Source organism: Bactrocera neohumeralis, chromosome 4 (assembly GCF_024586455.1).
Source record: "Bactrocera neohumeralis isolate Rockhampton chromosome 4, APGP_CSIRO_Bneo_wtdbg2-racon-allhic-juicebox.fasta_v2, whole genome shotgun sequence".
Taxonomy (NCBI): domain Eukaryota; kingdom Metazoa; phylum Arthropoda; class Insecta; order Diptera; family Tephritidae; genus Bactrocera; species Bactrocera neohumeralis.
In genome coordinates, this window is record NC_065921.1 from 76,555,314 (window position 1) to 76,581,781 (window position 26,468).

At 33.5% G+C, this 26,468-nt stretch overlaps 2 protein-coding genes and 1 long non-coding RNA gene across 7 annotated transcripts in view; 2 read left to right on the forward strand and 1 right to left on the reverse strand.

Annotated features, from left to right (window-relative positions):
- The first annotated feature begins 1,697 nt into the window (after positions 1-1,697).
- Positions 1,698-5,742, forward strand: LOC126755987 (uncharacterized). The gene is made up of 3 exons (XM_050468756.1): positions 1,698-1,792; positions 4,495-4,932; positions 4,989-5,742. The coding sequence occupies exons 1-3, from the start codon at positions 1,738-1,740 to the stop codon at positions 5,678-5,680; spliced, it is 1,185 nt and encodes a 394-aa protein (XP_050324713.1). The 5' UTR covers positions 1,698-1,737; the 3' UTR covers positions 5,681-5,742.
- A 2,932-nt stretch (positions 5,743-8,674) lies between these two features.
- Positions 8,675-12,185, forward strand: LOC126755992 (uncharacterized). 2 transcript variants are annotated; one of them, XR_007666533.1, is made up of 4 exons: positions 8,675-9,090; positions 11,753-11,794; positions 11,881-12,030; positions 12,089-12,185. It is a non-coding gene; the product is annotated as an uncharacterized LOC126755992 (long non-coding RNA). The 2 variants fall into 2 exon arrangements; XR_007666534.1 differs by lacking the exon at positions 11,753-11,794 and having other exon boundaries at positions 11,900-12,030.
- LOC126755978 (formin-J) overlaps positions 11,889-26,468 on the reverse strand; it is a 48,943-nt gene continuing 34,363 nt past the window's right edge. For 3 of the 4 annotated variants that reach the window (XM_050468721.1, XM_050468720.1, XM_050468722.1), the window contains exons 3-4: positions 17,764-17,982; positions 16,272-17,690 (exon numbers count right to left, since the gene is read on the reverse strand). In XM_050468721.1, coding sequence (XP_050324678.1) covers positions 16,960-17,690; positions 17,764-17,982 — 950 coding nt within the window. In that variant the 3' untranslated portion in view covers positions 16,272-16,959. Of the gene's footprint in view, positions 12,613-13,645; positions 13,700-16,271; positions 17,691-17,763; positions 17,983-26,468 lie in introns of those variants that run through there. The other variant, XM_050468723.1, reaches the window with a different exon arrangement.

Sequence of the window (26,468 nt, forward strand, 5' to 3'; positions counted from 1 at the left end):
AGCTGAACGACCATCAAAACCGTCGCATATTCGGTGAATGCGGCCAAAATGAAATGGCCAAAGATCCCGATTTTCGCAAGAATATTTTGTCTAGCGTTAAAGCTCAAAGGCAGTGTTTGGTCTACTTTATGGGCAGAGGGAATCATTGGTCCATATTTCTCCAAGAATCAATAATAATATTAAAATTAATGCGGAACGCTTTAGAGCCGCGAGTAATGACCTTCTGTGGACGACCTTTACTTCCAACAATACCCAACAATACGGCACTACATGCCATACAGACAACATGACAATCAATTTGTCGATGGAAACTTTTGGTGGGCACATTACTCTGGCATGGCCTCCAAAGACGTATGATTTATTAACGCTGTATTATTTTTTTGTGGGGTTATTTGAAGTCGCTTGTCTATGCAGATAAGCCGTAGGTGATAAACGCCTTGGAGGAGAATATTCGGCCGGTTATTGTCAGCAATATGCCGCCACAATTGCTGTATAAAGTAGTTGAAGGCCTCTCGGCTGGCATTTATTCGAGCCAGCTGGAGTGGTTACTTGCACAAAATTATTTCTAAAACATAATGGCAAATCCTCATATTTATTATAAAGCAAAATTCTTGACTCTGACATTGAATTATTTGCATTTTAGTTGTTCTCGAAAGCCAAAAGTTAAGAAAAACAACAATTTTTATAATAATTTATAATATAATCTCACCAAAAGTGTTCGATTAATTTTAAATTTTTCAACCTTAGCTGAATAAAATTATTATACTCTGTGCAGATTGTTGTGCGGGTACGAAATGTCGTTGGCCAGCGTAGTGTCTGATTAACTGTGCTGTATTTGAGCACAACTTTAAAAACTTTCTCCCCAATTGCATGTTATTTGTTAGTAGTCGCTCGCGCAGTGTACATAAATGAATAAATTAAGTTTAATTTTCGTTTGTTTTAAAAAAAAAGTGTTTCGTTTATTCTTTTCAAAAACACTTGAGACTAACAATCAAATATATGTACAAACTATATATATGCATACATATGAATATGTTAGTACGCTGTTTGTTTAGGTGTATCGTGGCGTATACGCAACATAATTAAATTGCGTCTAGCTTTACACCAGCACTAAGTATTTAAACACCGTTTATATACAATTTTATACAAACATAATTGCAAGTAGAGTGTTCACAAAGTTATTTAATATTAATCCTCTATTTTTTTGTTTGGGAAATATTAACCCTTTAACTGGTAATAGTATTATGGACGACCGGTCTATTGAGTTGGTTCTACATATTTGAGGTCAGTTCAAAGTTATGGCAAATATACAGTTTTTAAGTAAAACTAAGTTCCTTAGCAGGTGCCGAAGAAAGATGGAATGAAATGGAACTTTCATTTAAAATCAAAAAGAACTTGCAAGTTAATACTTTCTTTACAGCATTTTCATATTTCAGCGCTATCACTGCGAAATGTTAACTTTCATATGTATATTCCTAAATCCGCATACACATATTTTACATTTCATAGATCATTATAAACACATTAGTCGACCCAATGTTTAAACTCTAACATTTTCCTCAAATTTGGACACACAATCTCAATGTCTGCGTTTTAGAATACACTTACGCATATCTTATCAGTTGAAGGGTTAAGCAACATTAGTTTTCTATATAAAAGCGTTAAAATTGGTTAACACTTTAGTTGATAGTAATTAAGTCACTACTCTGGGCATTTGAATAACGGTTAATAAGGGAAATGTTTAAATTGTGGTTGAAACTTGAACTGTTCTTGGCATTGAGCAGTGTTTTCGGTAAACCGGAATTGGAGTTTGGAAACTCTGTGCAAAAGTCTTGTGTCAATCAAATATTTATTCAAGTTTAAAAATCGACTGTGACTGTGTGAATGACTGTGTTGATAAGCCAGTGTGATAGAGTCGAATATTTTCGACTTAGTCGGTCATGAATATAAGTTAATATGCGACAAAACTATCAAGAACGAAATGAGTTGAAGAGATTTGAGTAATCTCAAAGTAGGGTTATCTTTAGTATCAATTGTTAGCATTAACAAATTACTAACAGGTCAATTGAAAAGTCCCCGGCCAACCATAGTAAAGCACAAAATGACAAAATTGTTTTTTTTTTTTTTTTTTGTTTTTTTTTTTTTTAATTCAACATAGTTTCCTTTAAGGGATATACATAAACTGATTGTAACAACCTTCTAACTTTGATTTGTCTTTCCGATTTGTCTTTTGCTTTCAAATAGGTCTCTGTTTCGTCGATCACCTCCTCATTGGACGAAAATTTCTTCACAGCTAGCATTCTTTTGAGCTCTGAGAATAGGAAAGAGACGCTGACGGCCAGATCTGGAGAATACGGTGGATGCGAAAGCAATTCGAAATCCGATTCATGGATTTTTGCCATTGTTTTCACTGACTTGTGTGAAGGTGGATTGTATTAGTGAATCCGCACTTCCTTTTTCTATAAATGCGGCCGTTTTTCGCCGATTTCATCCATCAAACCAATAACGCTATGTAATTGTCGCTGTTTATAGTCTTCAAGCTAGTCAATCAAAATTATTCCAGGCACATGCCATAACCTTGTCAGCCGACTGTTGCATTTTCCCACGCTCTGGAGGGGGTTCACCATGTACAATCAACTCGGTTGACTGTTGATTGGATTTCGAAGTGAAATGATGGAGCCATGTTTCATCTATTGTAACATATCGCGGCAAAAACTTGAGTTTATTATGCTTGAACATCGCCAAACACTGCTCCGAATCATCAACTCTCGCATAGAGCTTTCTCGCAAACAAATTTTCGTGAATGATGTGAGGTACACGTTCAGTTGATATTATATGTTATCTCGAACAACTTCACTTTACGGCCATTCAAAATTATTTTGTGGACTTTCGACGACGACGAACATATCAACGTCGCCAACAACATTTTTTGGGCGTCCACCATCTTCGGTGCTCATTTCAACACGTCCAAACTTAGCATACCAATCTTTGATGGTTGACTTTCCTGTGGCAGTGTCGGGAAACTCGTCATCAAGCCCTTCAACAGCTGTTATTTATAAACTCGCCATATATGTGTCAGGTCGGGGACTTTTCAATTGATCTTTCAAAATTACCGAGGTTCTGTCGACGTCCGCCTATTACAAAGAGAGCATGTAAGGTCTTCAAACATTGATAAGATATAAAAGTCCAGGTTGTTCTTGGCTCAAAAAACACAAAAAATTAATTTAGCACCAATAATCTATTCAGGGACAAAGCTTGTTTGACATCGATAAAAATAACAGAGTTCTTGAGAGACCCATTATTTTAAATAGTAATCTGTTTAGACCTGCGAAACGACTTAGACATGAAGACGTTCTAGCGGAACGTAACCAAGTGCATATGGGTGCCCAATCACTAAGGTATAGCCGGGAATAAACTGGCTGATGAGCTCGCCCGCTCCGCAGCATACACTAACATGGTGGGACCTGTACCCTTCATTGCGGTGGGTCGTCATACCATAAAGTAGCTGCTCCGCAAGGAAGAAGGAGTAGGCGGAGAAACTGTACCATTGTAAACTGAAGAAGCATAAATGGTCCTGGCTTCTTGTGTAAATTGCTGGTTCTGCGATAGGAAGCCTGAAACTCCAGAACACCTGCTAATTGACTGCATTGCAGTCTGCAGACGCAGGATAAAGGCGCTTGGCTCCATGTTTCCATATAGGAATCACACCGCCTCACTAGCACCTAGCAGTATATTGGAATTTATCAATATGCTAGCCCCAGGACTTAGGAGAGGTCACAATAGACCTTAGATCGCGGTGCAATCCTCATCTATCCTTATCTTAGACATGAAGATCTCATATGGTTTGATATTTATTGCATTTCTGGAGGACTCGTGAGGCTCCAAACATCCTTAAAGGACAAGAAATAATGCGGATTCATTCCAATATTGTGTTATTCACTATGGAACTTTACATTGCTCTAAGCTCATATACTTAAATAGCAGAAATGCGCGAGATTTTGATACAATATTTTAAAATTGGTAGAAGAAACTTTATTTGTCTTCTTCTTCAGGAAATTCTTACTCGATCTGGTAGAAGAAACTGTATCTGTCTTCTTCCTAAGGATATTTTTATTCTGTATCTGTTTTCTTCCTAAAGAAATTCTTACCCGATCTGGTAGATGAAACTTTTTCCTAAGAGAATTCTTTCTGGATATGGTACCTTTACAGCTTTTCTATCGTGGCGCAGGTAATTTAGTCGAATCTCAAATTAGACCGCCATTTCACTAAACTGATGGCAGAAACACTGGACAAATGCTTTCTGATTGTAGTAAAGAATAAATAAAACTGTGTTCAGCTCAAACCTATTTTAAGAATTTATTGGGCTTAGTATTTATGATATAAGACTTGTAAGATCTTAATGGAATCTCGCAACTTGCAACCATTCACGCACAGTTCGATTAATCTGTAAAACTAAAACTTTATTTAATCAATAATATTATGCCTGCCTTTCAGCCGATCCCTGCACGATTACCATACCAAGCGACTTGCCTACCCCACAGCCGGTTATTCTGATACAAGATGCACTCTTCCGCCCAACTAATGTAGTGACCGAAGTGCAGGAGAATGAGGAGATTACGTTGCATTGCGCCGGTAGTAATAATCTAGTGGTGGCATTAAACCAGCAGACAGCCACGCTAAAATGCCAAAATGGTCAATTCTATAGCGAAGAGAAGGATCAGGAATACGCGCTTGCAGATTTAAAATGTACACATGTACCCACATCTGAGCTGTTGGTAACCGAAAATGCTTGTGCCGAAGGCGCCGGTGTTTTCTACGAAGTCGGCTTTCAAGTGAACGATGTTTTCCAAAGTGTCTTCACGATCTGTTACGACAGCGAAAACGAACATGCGCTATATTCACGCAGTCTCATTAATGGTGCCGCACAGAGTTGTAAGTTATGTGCTGTGTCTCAGTGGTTTCATATAAATATTGTTACTTATTTACAGTTAAAATAAACGATAGCACGCGTCGAGCCTTCCGTGCGGATGGCATGCGTTTCAGCACCTCTGCTACAAATACTTTATACACGAATAAAAATCAAATTGCGCGTTTCAAAACACTTTTTGGTACTGGCCAAACTTTTATAAACAGCACAAGCTTCTTGGCGCGTGGCCACCTGGCACCAGATGCTGATTTCGTCTTCAGTTACGAGCAGTTGGCCACTTACTATTACGCGAATTGCGCTCCGGAGTGGCAGGTTGTGAACGCCGGCAATTGGGTACGTGTGGAGAATGCGGTGCGCAAACTGGCCTCCTCATACGGTTCCGATTTATTGACCTTTACCAGCACTTTGGATGTGTTAGAGCTGGAAAATCCGTCAAATAATCAATTGATTGACATTTATTTGGATAAAACCGAAGTGATCCCTGCTCCCAAGTGGTACTATAAAGTGGTGATGCATCCTAATTTGCCGATTGACATCGTCTTTGTCACTTGGAATAATCCGTTCGCAAATGTTTTCAGCGAAGTGCAGTTTTGTACTAATGTTTGCGAGAAATATGGTTTGAGCTCCAGCTACTATGAGGAAGCCAGTCGTGGTTATACTTTCTGTTGCGAGTTGAACGATTTTTGGACAAACGTTATGGGTGACAGCACACCATATTACGATCTACCAGATGGCTGGAGTTATAAGAATTAATTTGAGGCATAGATATTGCATATGTGTCTCATTAAAATACAATAAAAATATATTTGAACGAATACTTGATTTTCTTATTTACTTGGAAGCATTGTAGAACTGGATAGATAATTTTGAAAAAAAAAAAAAATCATAGAAGGATGAAACCCATCGGTAACGAAATATAAAATAAAAAACATTAAGGAAAATAATTTACATACGACCTGGGGTCGAGGAAAGCAAGAGGATGTTTCGATTTCCGGCAAAACTACTAGGCCTATAGAAAAAAGTTATATGGTAATGTAGTAGGTAATGAAAATTTTAACGTTTCTATACATACTTTTTACACATAACCTCAAAATGTATGTGAAAAATTCAAATAACCAAGTTTGTGGTTTACTAATTTTTATCTTATATCGATCCCAGCAGAGAAAGTAGAGTATTTTACGTGGCGGGTTTCAAGCCCAGCGCACAACCCTGGGGAGGGATGGTTTATCTTCTTCTTCAAACGGATGTTTTTTGGCTACCCAGAGGTTACTTGGTCTAAAATCTGAAGTCGTAAGCTCCTTGAGCCATATGTAAACGAATCTTTTCTGGCCACTCCCAAGTGAATGGCGCTCAGAAAACTTTCCTCACTTGCGTGAACTTCTACACTTGGCACCATCCTACTCGGACCACTATCTTGTTGCAGCCAAAATACGCACCCTCCTCTGCGCAGCATAAAACGCACGTCAACAAACACAAGGCAGGTCGAGAAGCTGCTATCACAATAGACACTGCTGTTCTCTGAGAGCACTCATCAGCAACTCGGTATAAGGGAACTGTGGGACGGCATTTCAAGCTCCTTCTGTACAGCTGAAAACGAAATCATTGGTTTACGGAAAAGGCAAAAGTACAGCTGGTGCGAAGAGGAATGCAGTGTCGCAGTAGAATGAAAACAGACTGCCTATCTCGCAGCGTTACAATCGACCACAACACGTGCGGGATGGGATAGATACCGAGAGTTGAAGATGGAAGCGAGACGCATTTATAGACTAAACAGTATGAAGAGCTTGACAAGCTGATCTACAGGGAACAATTTCAAAAATCGAAAATTCTACTTAAAACTACTAACAGAAGGTTTCAAGACCGAACTATGCTCTTGTAGAACCCCCAGAGGTGATCTATTGATTAATACCCAGAGCTTATTGAAATAATGGAGGGAACACTTCTACAGCCTGCTGAATGGCAGTGAGAGCATAACTACAGGAGATGGTGAACCCGATTCCCCAATTGATGTCATGAAGAAGTTCGAATAGCAATTACCAGTCTGAAGAACAACAAAGCGGTCGGGCCGAGTTATTCAAACACGGCGACGAAGAACTGATAAGGAGCCTGCATCAGCTGCTTTGTAGAATAAGGTCGGATAAAAGCAACGATTGAAATTAAGTGTGCTCTGCCCAATCCACAAAAAGGGAGACCACACAATCTGCGCCAACTACCGTGAGATAAGCTTCCTCAATATCGTAAAAAGAGGATCGACACACGCCATCTCTTCGTCAATTTCAAAGCTCCTTTTGACAGCACAGAAAAGGTTTGGAAAGGACCTCTTCGAGCTGTTCTATACGAAACGAGTTTCAGACAAGGCGACTTCCTATCGTGCGACTTCTTCAACGTAGTCCTGGAGAAAATAATTCGAGCTGGAGATTTGAACAGAAAAGGTATAATCTTCTACAAGAGTGTACAGCTTCTGCCGTATGCTGATGATATTGATATCATTGGCCATAATAACCGCGCCGTTAGTTCTGCTTTCTTCAAGTTGGACAGAGAAGCGAAGCATAATGGGTATGGTACTGAACGAGGGCGACGAAATATCTTCTGTCATCAAAAAACAGTCATCGCACTCGCGACTTGGCTTCCACGCCACTGTTGACAGTCAAAACTTCGATGCTGTAGATTATTTCGTCTATCTTGGAAGTAGCATTAACACAAACAACAACTTCAGCCTCAAAATCCAACGCAGAATAAATCTTGCCAACAGGTGCTACTTCGGAATGAGTAGGCAATTGAGAAGTAAAGACTCCTCTCGTCGAACAAAGACCAAATTCTATAAGTCATTCATGAGCCTAGTCCTGCTGTATGGTGCAGCGGCATGGACGACGACACATCTGATGAGTCGGCTTTACAAGTTTTCGAGAGAAAGGTTTTGCAGAAGATTTATGGACTCCGTGCATATGTATGGTTGATGTTTTACTGAACATGTCGGCCATTTTGTACTGAAATATTTTTGTCAATGATTCCCTTATATTGTTTATGCCACCACAGCAACAACAACAAATATCACTTGCAATAGGCATTTAAATAAAAAAAATGCACACAATAAATTTATTTGCGTAAATGTATGTATGTATGTATGTTTATATTTACATTTGTTTATCTTTATTTCTTAGTTTAAATTTCGGTTATTTGGCTACATACTCGTATTTATAAATAATATTTATATGCTCTTGTATCAAAATTAAACTACAAATTATATCAACAATTTTTCGCTATATACAAAAACACTACAACTATATACATATTTACATATATTTAGTGAATTATATTATAAAATAAAAATTCACAAAAAACTCTCTCAATAACTCATTACTGCACTAAGGTACGCATATCTACAGTTACAGCTATTTAATTCAATAAAATAATAAATACACTCGCGGTAAAATGTTAACAAGCTAGATTTTTATTAAAAAAAATGTTTGCTTTGACGAAACTAGTTCGCTTGAGCTACTAAATTAGTTATCACATTCGCATGCGACGCTACAAAACGTAAGAATTATTTTAATAATTTAATATTACAACTTGCTAGCTAGTATGGGCTAACTACCGCTTACAGTTATACATATATAAGCGTTACATTTAAATTTTATTTATTTACAAAGTCTTTTTCACATTTCACACAGCATTTTCTAAACAATTACTGTGAACTAATTTATGCCGGTGAAAAGAAGTAATATGACATTTCTCGTTAGTGTAACTGTTTATAATGCTTTTGTTTTGTTTTTCACACATTCAACTAAGTAATTTTGTATTAGACTAACTAAATTTAGCTAAAAAATATTTTAACAACTTTTACACGTAATTTGCTGCCAGCAGCAATTTTATAAATTCTACACACGCACATGAGTTTACATACAAATATATAGTACAGCGATTAATCGATCGTTTACAAACGCTACAAGCTTGATGCTCTTTCGTCACAAAAAATTTCGTGTTTTCTCGAAATCGTTCAAAATTACTTTTTGGTTTATTGACTTTTCACACAAAGTCCTTTAAAATGGTGCCTTCGTTTCACATTTTTATTGTTACATACAAATTTGGCTGCTACAAAAAATCGGTTGATAAATGCGTTAGCTGTTGAATGCATATCCATGCAGATTGTTTGGACACTTTATGTAATATATATGTACATATACATACATATGTATAAATACATATACGGCATTTAATTCATGAGTGTCAAAATCGAAAAGAAACCCAAATTAATTATAAAAATTACACATTTGCTATTTTATGTACAAAAGTTCGTTACAGTTTAACGATATTTAGAAATTATTGTTCTACGCAGTACCTACATAATCCAAACTAATTTGTCAGTCAAAGTTAATCATTCGAAAATGTTTTCTTTTGGGAAAAAATTTAATTAGTTTTAATATTTAAATTATATTTTTGCAATTTATGAAAAGTCTAACCTCTAAAATAATCAAAATTCAAAACAATACCGGCCGATTATCTCAAAACGAGTTTTATAACGGTTGTTGCGTTTTTTAATTTAATTTAAGCAATACAGTTGTGATTTTTATTAATGAATATTAAATAGAAATAAAAAAAAAAAAAAAAATTAACAATTTATTTTGACCATGATTTAATATTTTCGAGCATTAATAAACGTAATTCTTTTTTAAATTTCTATCTTTCGATCAAATTGTATCAGTGATTTGTGAATTTTATTTTTCGTTAAAAATTTTAACGATATAAAAAAAAAAACCGAGTGACAAGTACTTCGTTTAAAATTGTTAATTAGGTAATTGTGACTTGGGGAAACTCGCAGGAGCCTTAAGGGGTTACATGGGTTAAGGGGTTTCAAAAAATCGATTTTTTTATTGTAAATTAAATTCTGCAACACCTCTAGAATATTGCATATTGATTCAAGTTGATCAGAGTAATAGTTTCGGAGTTGCAGCCTTGAAAACTTGTGCGTTCGAGGCTAGCTAGGCTAAGTACACCGTCTTTAAATTCGTTTTTCTCGAAATTGTGTTTTTGAAGTCGGTCGATCTTCATGAAATTTTACACAGGTCTTGAGATACAATTCTTAAAGTCTCGAACGAAGTATTTTGTTTTCGAAAAATCCAATTTTCAGTTTTTTTTTCCTTTGTCCAAGTTCTAAGTTAAGGTTTTAAGTAAAACACTTATTTTTTCACTTTATAGGATCCTGTATGGAGTTATCCTGCCAATGCGGGCGCATCTTTTTTCCAAGGGGTCACCGGATTTGGCGTCGCGATGGTCGACTATCAAATATTTTTTTCCAAAAATTTCAGAATTTCTTTGTTAATAGTGTATGTTTGTCAAAATAAAAGATTTAAAAAAAATTTTAATTTTTTTCCATATGAAAAAAATTAAAAAAGGCTGCTTTTTTACTCGGGGAAACTCATATAACCCTTTAACAAAAATCTCTTGTAGCGTATTTCGTTGATTAACCTGCTATTTAATCGATAGCAGTCCTGCTATTCTTCTATTTTTCCACATTTAAATGCAAATTAATTGCCAATTTGTGATTTTAGTTATTTTTTAAATTTATTTTCTCTACTTGTTTGTTCAAATAATGATCATAGTTAAAAAAATACGATATCTTCGATTATTCGATAGTTTTCATTGAAATTGTATCGATATTTTGTGATTTTTTGATCGATATTTTGTAATTTTACTATCGATATGAAATAGTAGAAATGTCGAGGAAAATAAATTGCTAATTTTGATGTTTCTATTTTTTAAATTTAATTTTTCGATTTTTTCCATTCAAACTTAGTTGTTATTTTATGAGATTTATTACTAGTTATGAAATATACGTTATTTTAAGTTAACATTCAATATTAATTTAAATTTTTTATTTATCGATGTAAAACAGTAGAAATTAAAAAAAAAAATGTTTGCTAATTTGTAATAACTGTTTTTTTTAACCTCACTTTTTGATTCATGATTGTTGGAATTAAACAAAAAAGATCGATAATTTATGCCAATGTTCTCTCTTCGATAAAAATATCGACGTTTTAATTTAAACTCATCAATATTAATCGTAATTTTAAATTTTTTTACACTTTATCGGTCTTTATAGTTTTATTTATCGATATAAAATAGTAGAAATTTTTTTTATTTTTTTGCTAATTTTGCTAACAGTTATTACAGTTATTTTTTAAACTCACTTTTCGATAAAAAAAATATATTATATAGTATATTTAAAAATTAAATATAAAATAAAAAATAATTAAATTATAATAAAAAAAAATTCTATAATTTATGCACAATTCACTCTACGCGATAAAAAATATCGATATTTTAATTAAAATTTAGTGCTAGTTTCTGCTTTTGAATAAAAATTAAATGCCAATTCTTTGATTTGAAAGTTTCGAAAATATTTTTTTATGAATTTTTAATTAAATAAAATTTTAAAACAACGATATTTTCTGCAAAAACCAGTATATAAAATACATATTTTGTTCTCACTAAAATATGTAAATAAATGTATAAAGCGCTTTGAATTTTTGTTTTTGTCAAAATAAAAATCACAATATGCCTACTTGATCGAAAAATACAAATAATATCGAAAAAATAATGATTTACAAGGTCGGGGAAGCTAATTTAACTTCTTATCGAAAAATTTCAAAAATTTTAAAATTCAAAGCATTTCTACTATGACTGTTATAAGACCGACTTGTGAAAGCATTATCTCCCACCTATTTTATTCTGATTTTCCGAGTTTAACTTTGTGATTTTGACACTCTTTTCAAAAAAATCTATATATGTATGTATATATACTATAGTATGTATGTATATATTTAGTGTTCGCAAATCAAATTAATTTCTGATCAATATTTCTTAAAAGTAAGTAAAGCCATATTTTTATTTACCAATCACATAGTGTTATTAGCAGCACTTAAAAAATTCTTGAATATTTTTTTTTATTACAGCACTCAGTCGAAAACTTAGCGAAGCGTTTCAAGCACCTTTGCATTACAGCTACGACGACAAACATTTGTATATACCTAAACAAAATTCTCGACTTAAGTATGTATGTATACTTGCTAGCCAATGCATTTTGCATTATTTGGGTAACTTTTGTGAGTTTACAAAAAATATAATAAGCTAATTCGTTCTGAAGTTTCAATTCTTTGTCAGCATTAAAATAAGCAACGCTTAAAACACGCAGTCCTCATGGCGCAAAATGAGGCATTTCTCGGCATCACAGCTGTAAAACATTTGAATCGGAAGATGCAAGACCGCTGCGGCTAAAACAAAGCTTTTCTACCGTAGTTCATAACTTCAAAATAAAGCCGACACGATCTCTGCATATTGAAAAAGTAGTGGTAATAGACGATTAACATTTCCTGCACTGCAGTCAATTACCGTTCTGCACTTAGCGGTCAACAATAACACATTTTAAATAACCTTAAGATATTTAGTGCCAATATGCCATGCAACAAGCGTCGGCCTAGTCAAAAATGACGAGTTTCTGCTAATGCTGTTGAACTATGCAGCGCAACTGCTTCAACATGAGCGAGTCTTTTCCAAACTGTAAACAGATATCAGTCGCATTTACTTTGCCGCCAGTTGTACTATTAATCCTCAGTAGACCAACAAACGTGATGGTTATGATGGCCTACGCGGTGACTGTCATGACACGACCCACGAATGCACAATTCCTGGAAGCAGACATAAATATTTAATAGAAAATTAGTTCAAGAAACATTTTTACAAATACTATGTATATATATTTATATATATATGTATGTATATGTGTGGATATATAACCAAACATGAGGTGTGCGTTATTTCTCAATTTTTTTTTTTTTTTTTGAAAACCTCTGCTGAAGTTTAAATGTTTGCCCTAAAATTAATGATGCAACGTAAACAAGCTCTGTATTTTCAACTTAGATCCCATGCCTGATACATTTTGTACGGTTAAGGTTTAATTTTATTATTTCATTAAATAATAATAATATTTCTTTTTCCATGTATACATATAACCTCGTATTTTTTTATATTTGGCATTGACGAAGAAAATCTACAAGTTTGAAAACGTGATTTTCTAGTACAAAATTTTCCATAGTTCCAAAAATAGTAACGTATTGATTTTTCCATACAATTTTTTTCAAAGTTATACGCAGTTAAACTTGTACACCAAATGTGCTGAGCATTCATATAAGTGATTAATGCATTCTGCGTTGCTCATACGACATGGTGTACTTATCAGTATATTGGATACATAACTTTAGTTGCGTATAACTTTAAGCGCTGTTTTCACAATGTCTGGGTACCATCTGGCTCGGTAGAATTCTGCCGCTACAACAACTTAATAATCACTGGTTAGCAGCCATCTGTCAGTTAAGTTTTGGTTAACTTAGCCAAATTTCGGTAAATAACACTTTTTTAACCAAAACTTTTTTAATAGGCAAATGGCTGCTAACCAGACCTTGAGGAAACGGACTCAGCTAAAAGGAAAATCATTATGATCTTTTTTGTAGAGTGGAATATGTTTTTAGAATACCACTTATAGGCAAGGTTCACATTGAAAAAAAAAAGATAAATAGCTTTTTTACGTCAGAACCTTGTTTTTATGGCAAGCGACTTCAGATAGCATTTGCAAAAATAAAAAAAATCAACTTGAAATATAACGGACACTCTAATATGCTTAGATACATATGTACATACTCGTATGCCTCTGTGTTAACTTACTGTTCTCGCCTGGTGATAGCGTGATATGTATATCCTCTCGACTCAAAATGGGTTCTGCAACAAGTATTTGAGAAAAAAAGTGTTCTTCATAAATAACTGTTGATATGCGTGTAAGCAAAAAGTGAGGTTAGGTTTTTTTTTTTTTGAAGGCAGCAAAAGCAGGCAAAGAACAATGGCATAGAAAACGCAATTCAAACGCAATTTTCGCATAAGTCTTAAGTTTCATTTTTAATTTATTGTTGCATTTTTTACACTTACATACATAATATTAGTATTAATATTGGTAGTAAAGGTTATATAATTAAATTTGTTGTAATTAACTAATTAAAAAAATAAAAACATTTTCGTAACGAAATATTAAAAAAAAGGCTAAAACAAAAAAATGTTAAAATATTATAAAAAAAGGTTTACAAAAAAAATTAAATACACAAACATGCTGGTTGCACGCTCTTTAACAACAGCTGAAGTATCCATAAGGGTATGATTACTTGTTGAGTCCTTCTGTAACTATTGATGTGTCGACTTGAACTAACATAAAAGTACCGCCTAAACGTTAGACTTATTTCACATAATTTTAAATGACTATAATTACTATAAATATTTATATGTATATGTAAAGTATTTTATTTTTCTTTATAATAATTAATGCACACGAACGAAAACTAGCTTTATAGAGCACTTTAGCTTTACTTTTTTATTTTATAATGTGTAAATTAACTACATACATATAAGCACGTCATTTAAGTATTCAAAAAAAAAAATAGTATTTTAAAATATAATATATCTACTGCTTACAGATTTTTTAAACACATTTTTACTCTTCTTAATAACGCAAACATTTTTTATACTTGTTTTTTGTTTTTTTTTTTTAATTATCACAGCTTCTAGTTACTATTTTTTATTGTTTAAGAATTTTTTGCGTATGTATGTATATAAGTATATACATATGTATGTGTATAAGAATCACATGCAGTTAAGGCAATTTTTAAACTGTTCGTTGAGCAAATGATTGGATAAATAATCTTAATTAGATAAAGGGAGTTTTTATTAGCAAGTACGAATAGGCACTTTAGTAACTCATTGTAAAAAACATTAAGATTTAATGTAAAAGTTTTTTTGACATATTTTTAGAACAAATAATAAGTAGTTTTGTAGAAAAATTGTCATAAATTAAAGCAGTTTACATACGGACGAATTGAATTTTTTTATAAAAAAATTTAATAAAAAAAAAATTTAATAAAAAAAAAACTATAAAAAAAATTAAAAAAAAAATTTTAATAAAAACATTGTAAAAATAAATTAATAAACAAAAATTTAATAAAAAAAACTTAAAAAAAAAATTTTAATAAACAAAATTTTAATAAAATAAAATTAGACAAACAAATTAATTTAAAAAATATTTCTTAATATAATTAATAATATTTCTTATTACAAAAAAAAATTTTATTTAAAAAAAAATTTATTATGAAAAAAAAAATTTATTTAAAAAAAATTATTAAAAAAATTTGAATTAGAAATTTAAAAAATATTTTTTAAGAACTGAATTAAAAATAGAAAAATTAATTTTTAATGGCAAAATAGGGGTACAAATTTTAAAATTTAATTTTTTAGTTCTAAAATACATACAAAGCAATTAAAAATAGAAATTTGCATATTTAACGCCAAAATTTGAATTAAAGTATTTTTATATGCACAAATTGTATTAATAACAGAAATTTAAACCTTTAATCCCAAAATTACATAAACATACATACATACATACATACATATGTGTAGTGAGCAGGATTGTAAATCTTTTAATTAAAACATTTTGGATTAGAAATTGAAAAAATATTTTTTAATCCCAAATTCGAAATTAGAATAGACCAAAACCTGGGTAAGAAATTGAAAAATTAAGTTTTTAAATAAAAAAATCGCAATTAAAAAGTGTTTTTTGAATATTTAATCACAAAATTATAAGTAAAATATTTTTGAATGCACAACTGGTACAAAAAATTTAAAATAAAATGAAAATTGAGTCCTTAATCTCAAAATTAGAATTACAAAATTTTGAAATTAAAAAATGGTAGTGAAAAATATTTTTTTTTTTTTGCAAAATTTACATGATTCTAACTGAAAAACTGTAATTAAGGAAATTATTGATATTTTATTAAAAATAAGTTTTCATTTTCAAAAACTAACCAAAAATTATAGAATTTTAAATTTAAAAATTTCTAACTGAAAACTTGTCATTCGAAAACACAATTTTTTAAAAGCTAGCCAAAAAGAATTGAATTTTAGCCAAAACGAATTGAATTTAAAATTCGAAAATTTCAAACTGAAAACTTGGCGTTCGAAAAAGCAATTTTTTAAATTCTTTATTATAGACTTGGCATTAATTTTTTTTTTATTTTTTATGTGGTATTTAAAATTTTTTTGTTATAATTAACAACTAAATTAATTTTTTTCAATAAATTTTTGCAATTAACAATTTATTTTTAAATCCGATATTTGGTATTAGAAATTTTAAGATCATTTTTAATTAAGATTTTCGGGATTACAAAATAAAAAAAAAATAATTTAGATATTAACGCAATTTTTAACTGAAAACTTGGCATTCGAAAAGACATTTTTTTCAATTTTTTATTGTAAACTTGACATGCCTTTTTTTCAATGCGGTATTTAGAATTATTATTTTTTTATAATTAGCACCCACATATTTTTTTTTTATTTTGAAATCGATTTTTGGGATTAGAAATTCATTTTTCATTTTAAAATCCATTGTTTGAGATTAGAAATTTGAAAATTATTTTTAATTAAGACTTTCGGGATTACAAAATAAAAAATAATAATTTAAATATTAACGCAATTGTGTTTTTAACGCATGAATTGCAACCCTGCTGTTGATTGTTTATGTAAGAATTATAAACACATTCACTATTTTAAAACATTTATGCAGCTCATTAAACAAAAAAAAAAAAAAAAAAAAAAATTAATAAGATTTAATATAAAAAAAATTTACTTAAATATTTTGCTCTTATTGTAGAAGTAGTTTAAACGTGTATACGAGCATTTTAACTGCATGCAAAGCAACAACAATGAAATACAAACATTTAAACGCATAAAACTGTGCTTAATTGTAACGGCCTTATATACAAGTAAACAAGTAACTAATGCATTTGGTTTATAGATTAGCATAAAATATATAAGTAAATACAAACTTAGTGGCTAAGTAATAATTTAGCATTGTGTCCATAAAAAGTATGCAACACGTAACATTAATTATAAAAAAAGACATTTAATAATAATAAAAACGCCATGCAAGCCATTCAGTGTTATTCCGCAGCTACGGTGCGTGCAGCAGAAGTTGGCGAATTGCCCGCTGATGCGGTGCTCGCGCCATGCGCTATTGCAGTTGGAGTCGCAGCGGTCAAGGCCGCCGCTGCAGCAGCTGCAGTCGCCGATGCCGATGCGCCACCGGCTGCCGTTGCTGCGGGCAGCGGCTGTGGCATGACTGCGGCTGCTGCTGCAGCGCTGCCGCTGCCGCTGCCACCAGCTGTGGGCACAATGCGTATCGTACCGGGTATGATGCGCACACATTCGCACGCCTCGCATATGTTCAGCTGTGGATGATTGAGGAATGTACACATGGAGCAGGGCCAGCGTTCGAGCGGTTCATAGTCGTCACCGCCATCGGTATTCGAATCGGAGTAGTCCTCCTCGTCGGTTGATGGCAGCTGATATGGTGGCGGTTGGCCGACATAGTTCACGCGTTGCGTTGGTGGCGTTTGCTGCAAGCGCGGTGAGTTCGGTGTGCCTACAGCGCTACTATGTCCACTACCAATAACACCAACAATGCCGGCGGTGCTACCGACACTGCTAGGCGTGTTGTATTGTTGCTGCTGGAAATCTACTTCAGTTGGCTGGTATTGTTGGTAGGGACTTTGCGGTTGTTGTTGTGGTGGTGGCGGTCGTGGTGGCCGTTGCCACCGTGGGAATGCTTGTTGTTGTTGCTGTTGCTGCTGCTGCTGTTGTTGTTTCAGTCGCTCGTCTTCGCTTAGCTGACCTGAGGGTTAAGTGAACGCAATTCTATTGTAAATAAATTGTTTTTAGGCATGTGTTTAGCTGGTATAAATTACCGTAACGTCTGATATTTTCGATTTCATTCAATGTTTGTTGACAGTCAGTGCGTAATCTTTCTATTTCATAATCCAGTCTCTCAGATTCGCCGGGATTCAAGGGTTCGGTTAGCATTTTGACCTCTTCCTCGACATTGCCAAGCTTATTTTTGTTTTCCCGCAGTGCTGAGGCCAACTTGTCACGCCGCGCCTTCTGACGCTTTATGGTCTCGATGAAAGCTGTAAAAGAGGAACAGAACTTTACTAAGTGTTAGTGTAATTATGCACACAAATATATGTAGATTTAAAAAATATTGAACACCGAACTCATTCCAAAATACCTAATTTTTAGCGAAAGGGTTGAATGGTTGTCTTAAAATACCCTGAGGTATGAAAGAGAGTTGGTAGTACATATACTATGTATATACTGAGCAAATATGAAGAGAAAGCTAAGGGATAGATATATGAGGACAAAAAGGCGTTATTTAAAACTTTGGAGATGGTTTTAAAATATCCTGAGGTATAAAAGAGAGTATTCTAAGCTAACTCGGAGTCAAACCAACACCTATTGCATACGAAGAGCTCGAGTTGCCCCGAGAAACTAAAGTGACCCTTGCGTAGCTTCGTTCTGGAGAGTTCTGAGTTCTGAGTTTGTATGACAGCTATATGGTATAGTTTTGTGATATCGGAAGTTTCGACAAATGAGCAGCTTCCTGATGAGAAGTAGACGTTCAGATCAATATCTCAAAAACTGAGGGACTAGTGCGGATATATACATACGGGTATTAGAAACTTCTTGTCAAATTTAATATACACTATTCAGGGTATAATAATAATAATACGCAATTTTAGTCATTTTGGACTATAAGAAAAGCCATTTCAAGTTTAATATACACTTGTAGGGTGCCAAATTGGGTTTTTGAACATAAGATTGCAGTCCGTCACTAGCATTTGCGACACAAATTTAAACGGAATTCTACGACGAAAATTAGAATTTATTACTCGCAAAACATGGCCAGCAGTAAAAGTTTAATTATAGCAAAAGAAATCTCGAATTTTTCTATATTTATTTTTTTTATTAATTTTGTTTTATAAAAAGATTAATATATATTTATATTAAGTCCACTTGATTGGCGCTAATTTTTATTTATGAGTATGAGTGCTTTCAATATGATTGCACGAGCCGAAAGCCACTGACGTTAACCACTCGGCTCACTCCATTGAAGCGCGCCCCGCCCACATAGGCGCTATAAAAAATTTAGTTGTGTCGGACAAGTCGTAAAGCATCAAATCCACATACAAATGAAATGCGAAGGAAATTAATTGCTAATCCGCTAAACTGCTGCAAAATAATAATAAAAAAATATAAAAAAACAATAATACTAATACAAACAAATTAAATTTTAAGCTTTAATATTGTATATTATAGAAAAGCCATCGAAAGTGGGAATTCTTGAGAAAGTACAATCGTAAATCTTATTTTATAAAGTCTTTTCTTCAGCTGCCGCGTTTTTTGTTTATTTGTAAGCGCTTTATTTTTGGCATTGCGAAAATAGGTATTCATAAAAAAACCAAAAAAGCATAAAAAAACACAACAAAAATCATAAAAATAATAACAAAAGAAATTCGCAATGTTTAACAAATTAATAAACATTCTTGCACATTTTTATCTGAGTTCTAATAATAATTTAATGGCGTTGAATTGGAAACATTGTTGCTTATAGCTATGAAGAGCGCCGAATGAGCGGATTCTTTCAATAGACCAGCGTCGAACGGATGTTGGATAAAATATTATTTTGAAAATAAAGTGTTCGGCAATAAAAATAGTTATTAATTTTATTTGCTTAGCTCAAGTGATAATAAAATAATAAAAAAAACACGAATAAATCGTATAAATGCTTTCATGTGAGGGTGGTCCTCAATTATGCGGAACAAATTTTATTTCAATAAAAGTTGAATAGCTTTAATAGAAAATGCAAAAACTTTTTCATCAAGCTACCTGGTTCTTCCCGGATTGAAAAGCCAGCAAACAGATCGATCATGTTGTGATAGATGGAAGACACGTCTTCAGTGTTTTAGACCGTCCGAGGTCTTGGCATTAATAGAGGCGTGAGTACGAAGGGCTTGATAAACTGACGTGCAGGGGTAATGCTCGAAAATTCTGTGAAAAGATGCGACGACTAACAGAATGTTTCAGGACCGGAGCATATTCCTGTAGAGTCCCAGAGGTGATTGACAGCGGCTACGCTGACTAGGTCATGTCGTTTGAATTGATGAAAACACTCCAGCTCTAAGAGTATTCGACGCAGAACCCACCGGGGGAAGCAGAGGAAGAGGAAGACCTTCAAGACCAGGTGGAGAAGGATTTGGCTACACTTGCAATCTCTAATTGGAGCCAAACAGCGAAAAAGAGGAACGACTGGCCACCAATCCCGATTTTCACAAGAAAATTTTGTGCAATAAAGCTCACTTTTGGTTGAATGTTGAGACGCTGTTACATCCTCAAAAAGTCAGTGTTTGGTGTGCTCTATGGGCAGAGGGAATCATTGGTTCATAATTGTTCCAAAATGAAATAGGCCATAATGTTACAGTCAAAGGAGAACGAAATAGAGCCACTATTAATGACCTTTCGTGCCTGAATTTGAGGATGTTGATGTGGACACCCTTTGGTTCTAATAAGGCGCTACATCACATGCAGCCGACGGAACAATCAATTTATTGCCGTAAACTTTTGGTGAGCGCATTAACTCGTGTCGAAGCCTCCAAGGTCGTGTGATTGCGCCTTGAAAAATGATATATTCAGACGCATTATTGCTGACATGTGGTCCCAATTGCTGTTATAAGTGGTTGAAGATTGGGCCTCTCGGGTGAAATTTATTTGTGGCAGCAGCGGCGGTCGCTTGGCCGAAATATTTTTTAAGCTGCAATGTCTTTTTTGCGCATAGAAGTCGAAGACATTCTGTATTTTATCATCACTTCTTATCCATGATGCAGTCAAAACTTTTTTCTTGCTCAACGGAAATTGTGCCTTTCTAATATAGACTACTTTAATACCAAAGTTGTCAATGAATGCAGAACGCTATAACAATCTTCGCCACATCAGGATCCGGATTTTGCTTTTTTCGATTCCAAAATTACCGGCCAGAAAGTTTACAATTTGAAGTTTAGGTATCTTTTTGTTACAAGAATCTGTCTTGCACGCTAATTATTTGGAATAAAAATGAAAATTGATGCAGTCCTGGCAACCATTTTGTACTTTCACTGTTATTTACGAAGTTTGGAAAAACTAAACTTGTAATTGGAATATTTTGTTTCATTTAATGGGTGTTTAATTAAGTAATTATGAAATAAATCCACTCACATGACGTTGCAAAGGGACTAGATGATCATCAATTAAGTATATTTAATAAGACAAACCGTTAAACCAAAGCTGTCGGGCATTATGACGAAAGAAAGAATATGTAAGTGTATATTTTTCGAACGGCTATTGCGCTAAATATAAAAATTTCATGCTAAATTTAACAACACACCGGAAAGCAAACAAAATAGACGTGTTTTCGCGGGCACCTTACACATACAAACATACATACATTTGCACAATTTCATAAAATATTAAAACTGCATGCAAAACTATAAGCACGAAGACATACATACTTATAAATATATAGTGTACTACATACAGTTGGGTGTTGCGCTTGTCAATGTGTGACTTTCAAATGAAATATGTATAAATGCTGATATAAATTTTCTTTCAGCGGGTGTCGAGTGCTTGCTGATCGCCGATCAGCGTCATAAACTGCCCACCACTCACAGCGGCATCTCCGCAACGCACATGACAGCTTGTGCCGCCAGCAAGGAGCGGTGAAGGGTGCTCGCCGTTTGGCAAGCGGCGGACGTGAGTTGTGGCTGTAGGAGTCGCGTGATCAAATGTCAAATATTATGTAGGAGAGGGTTTGGTATAAAATAGAAATACATAAGTACATAATAATAATAGGGTAGGTGAACTTATGGTTTTAAAAATAATCCACAGTAAAGAGAGAAAAAAATTGTGTCCTTATTGGATTAAACCAAAGTTGGAATAAGAGAAAAAAAATTAATAAAAATACTGCATAATGCAAAAATAAATAATATTCGTATATATAAATTATAAGGAAACGGTGGAAAAATGATAACCTTAAATGTGCTTATGGCAATTATTTATAAAAAAATTCAACGGAATTTATAATGAACACACATCCATATTGTTTTTAAATCACAGACCGTGTCATCAACTGAGGTATTAATAAAAAAAATAATATAATATATAACAACCTTCACAAAAGATTCCATACAAGAACTTAATTTTGATCGGTCAGTTTGTATGATTTTGTACCGCGTATCTTGGGGCGCGCAAAACTTCGTGACGATATCTTGTCAAGTAAAAAAGTTTACTATACAAGCGTTAATTTATGGGTGGAAAATATTAGACCGATATCTCAAAAACTGAGGGACTTGTTCCCTGTATACCGACTAAGTTCAGCTCGAGGAAGCAGATCATTCCTATACCATACATATGTATATATTTTATAGGGTCATCGACGCTTACTCTGGGTGTTACACACTGCGTGGTAAACTTAATATATAATAATGTAAATAAAACAATTATAAATAATAATTTTTGAATCAACCCTGAACGCTATTAATTTAATATATTCGTTCATACAAAACATACATTTTTTTAGTAACCTTTTTTTGACAGATAACGCGTGAGCTGTAACAAGCTTTCATGTTATTTTTGTTCAGTATTGTTTGACATTTCATCATGGAAAGACTTTCGCTTGCACAACGTTTACAAATTGTTCAACTTTATTATGGAAATGCATGTCCTATAAATAATGTGTTTCGCGCATAATCAGCCTACTGAGCTTACTATTCGTAACACCATCACCCATCTTGAGACCCAGCATTCATTATTGGAAAATATTCGACCGAATAGACCGATCAGCACGCAGTGAAGAAAATATAGCAGCCTTAGCTAAGCGTCTTCACGAAGATCGGGGGGAGTCGATTCGGCGCCGTTCACAGCAACCTATGGAACAACTTGGCGCATTTTACTTTTAGATCTTATCTCAACCTGTGCCAGAACTGAAGCCGCTCGACCTTACCAAGCAACATCGCTTCGCTCTATGGGCTGTTTAAAAGTTTCAAGAAGATTTTCGAGCCAAATTTTGTTCAGCGTTGAGGCCAATTTCTGGCTCAATGGGTATGTAAAAAACAAAATTGCCACATTTGGGACGAAGAACAACCTAAAAAATTCAAGGGCTGCCATTTCATCCAGAAAAAACAACGGTCTAGTTTGTAAGCCAGTGGAATCATCGGTCCATATTTTTTCAAAAATGATGACGACAAGTCAATAGCAGTTATAGTCATAGAAAATTGAATACAACGCGGCCAACATTTGAAAGAGACAATCTTAAAAAATAAATGCCTAAGAATGTCCTTTCAAATGATAATAAATATTTCCCATAAAATTTGAAGTTTCTGTGTTTTTTCTTTAAAAAAGTAGGGAACTTTCAATTTATGTATTAAAAAAAAGAAGATAAAATACTGTGCTATTATATATATATTTTATATGTAGACTATTTTTTAATTGAAATGAAGAAAAAATTTAATTCAAAAAAACTAAAACAAATAAATGTGAGAAAAAGTAGAAAGTTTGGCATGTGAATTAAAGATATACTGCAGAAAATCGCCCTGAACTTGAACGCACAGAGAAAATCAGAACGCAGAGCAACATTGTACCGCTAAAAAAAAGGAAAATACAAAACAAACACTCACGCAACCTGCACACAAACACATACATACATATGTATGTATTCAACAGAAGTAGAAATCGTTGACGACATTAAAAATACATAATAAAACAAAACATGTGCAAACTAGGTGTCAAAAAGTAGAGAAGAATGAAGAAATAATGAATATAAAAAATTACTGCAAAATAATAAAACAATGGCAAAGAAAATGATAATAAGATAATTTTTGTTTTACATACTTTAAAAACGGAAGTTATACCATTATCAGTAAAAATAGCAAAAAATATGAAATGTGAGTAAGCCATGCCAAAATTCGTTAAGATACCTTATAAATAAAAAAGTTTTCCTTACAAGTACGGGTTTTTGAAAGAACAATTTGCATGGTAGCTATATGATACATACATATAGTGTAGTATAGTATAAAAATACCGAACAAAGATTTTGTCTCAAATATGGTATTTCTAACCAAATTTCGTAAGCGGAATCGTTGCGAATGTTGGAAAAGGCTTACGGTGATTCAGTTTTATCAAAGACACAAGCCTACGAGTGGTACATAGCCTTAAAAAACGGTCGAGAGATCGTTAAAGTCATGCCTTCTTCGACCTCTTTCATCTGATGAAAATAATAAAAAAAGTGAAAGACATGATGCTTAAAAATCGTCAGGCAAGTGTTAGAGAAAAGGCAAGAGAGCTCGACATCTCTCGTGGGTCCTTTCGAATGGTTTTGATTAATTTTTTGGGTATGCAACGCGTTTTTTTTCGACTCGTCCCGATAAAGCTGATTTTTTTCAAAAGATTACTAGGTCTAGGTCTCTTTGAACATGTTTGATTGTGCGAATTCCGATTCCACATTCATGGAGAGCATTATAACTGCCAATGTAACATGGGTTTATGAGTTTGTTATGCAAATTATATGAAAGGAGAGGATTCGGGATTTGGCAAACCTAGTCTTGCAATCTTGCAACTTACAACTGTATCGTAATAATACGAGCGCTATTTGTGAGGCTTAAAGTAACTTGCAATATTCATCTCGGCAAAAAAGAGGAATTGGATCGCGAAAATTTTCGCGCGGTTATTTTTTACAACTCTCGAAGTGGTCGTCCAAAATCAGGTGCTTTTCCAGAATTGATTGATGCTGTACGCAAACTGATATTGCAAGATCGTCATGTGATCTATCGTGAGATTGAGACGACTAACGGCATTAAGTGGGACCAGCATACATTCAATATTCCATGAACATTTTACTGCAAAAAAAAATTTTATCTTGGATCCCACACAATTTGTCAATCGCTCAAAAAAAGGCTCGTGTCGATTGGGTGATAGAAATGTTAAAAAAAAATGATAGCGTTGCTTCGGAACACATTGCGTTAACGTCTGTGTGATGACAAGAAACGTATTACGATCCGGAAATACACAATCAATCGGCCGAATATCGTGGCAAAGGTGAGCCGAAGCCTAAAAAACCACGTCAAAGCAGGTCAAAAATCAAGGTTATGTTGACAGTTTTCTTCGATTATCGAGGTGTGGTGCACTCCGCATTCCTTCCGACCGACAAACTGTCAACGAAGCAAATTGTTTGAGTGTTATGCGTCATTTACGCGAAGCTATTTAAAGAGAGGCCGGAATTATGGGCTGACAAATCCAAGTTTTTGCACCACGATAATGCAACGTCACAAGTTTTCAATCAATATCGTGCCGCAACCACCGTATTCGTCTAATTTAGCTCCATGTGACTTCGGGCTATTCAACAACTCTAACGACCGCTCCGGGAAGCTGTTTTGAGTCAATTAAAGAGGTCAACGTTTTTCGACACTGAGAGGCAGTTGAAAGTTGGTTCAAATGCATGGAAAATTGTATAGATCGTAATGAAGAATATTTGGAAAAACAATTAATCTATTTTCGAGGATTAATATTTGTTATTTTTCTCTAATCCGGGAATATTAAAGTCAACCCTCGTAATGCTTGGGGTTTTGGATATTTCTTTTAGAAGGAATTATATCGTTTACTTCTATAACTAAATTCGAATTGAATTTAATTCATTTATAATCAGAAAACTTTGATCAAATTAAAACGCAGTACATAACCTATATGTATAAGCAACCCACTTGAATATATGTACATACAAGTACATATATTTAGAAGTCTCTACTTGCTTATGAAATGCTTATAGTAGTATATGCGGAACTAAAATAAACGTAAATCTAATAAAAAAATACAAAAACAATGAAATAAAAAACACATTTATAGTAAATCGCACTCGGCGCATGTGTTAAAAATACATACATATGTATGTTATATGTTTAAAGCACGAGTCTAAGCCAAAATGACGTGAGAAACAATGTAAAAAGTATAAATAGATTTTAATACCGATATTATTTGTCGATTGGAGACATTGAAAAGCTAAGTAAATAACAACAGAAAAGTGTAAAATAAAATTGCCTATAAGAATATATACATTACTATATATATATAAGCGTTTATATACGAACCTTAAAATGCTAAATAAACTGATAAGAGCAAGACTTGGTATTGTTGGAAATTGAACGTAACTTTGAAGTTATACAGACTATTGTGATTCGACATTTTTATTATATTTAGCTAGAATTGAACGATCAGTTATCAGGGGGAGCGTCATGGGAGAGTCTATAGCAGAGAAAATAAGTCTAAAGCACTCAAACCTTAGGAGGGTATTAATTTATGTGAATATTGCATACTTATCAGGTATGTAGATAAGAATCGTTATTACGTTGTAAATAATTACTAGCGCTCGACTAAAATATATGACTGCTATTAATTACGTCGCAAGCTTTATATGTAACAAAAGCTATATATTGGGTAGTTGAAAAAGTCTTTTCGTATTTCTAATCAAACTACAACTTATTTTTTTTTATATTTATACTAATTAATAAATAAACAAACATGTGCCATTTTGGTC

Coding starts and splice junctions, on each gene's coding strand:
- LOC126755987 (XM_050468756.1), top strand. CDS start 1,738: ATGTTTAAATTGTGGTTGAAACTTGAACTGTTCTTGGCATTGAGCAGT. Junction 1,793..4,494: donor GGCATTGAGCAGTGTTTTCG/GTAAACCGGAAT, acceptor CCTGCCTTTCAG/CCGATCCCTGCACGATTACC. Junction 4,933..4,988: donor TAATGGTGCCGCACAGAGTT/GTAAGTTATGTG, acceptor ACTTATTTACAG/TTAAAATAAACGATAGCACG.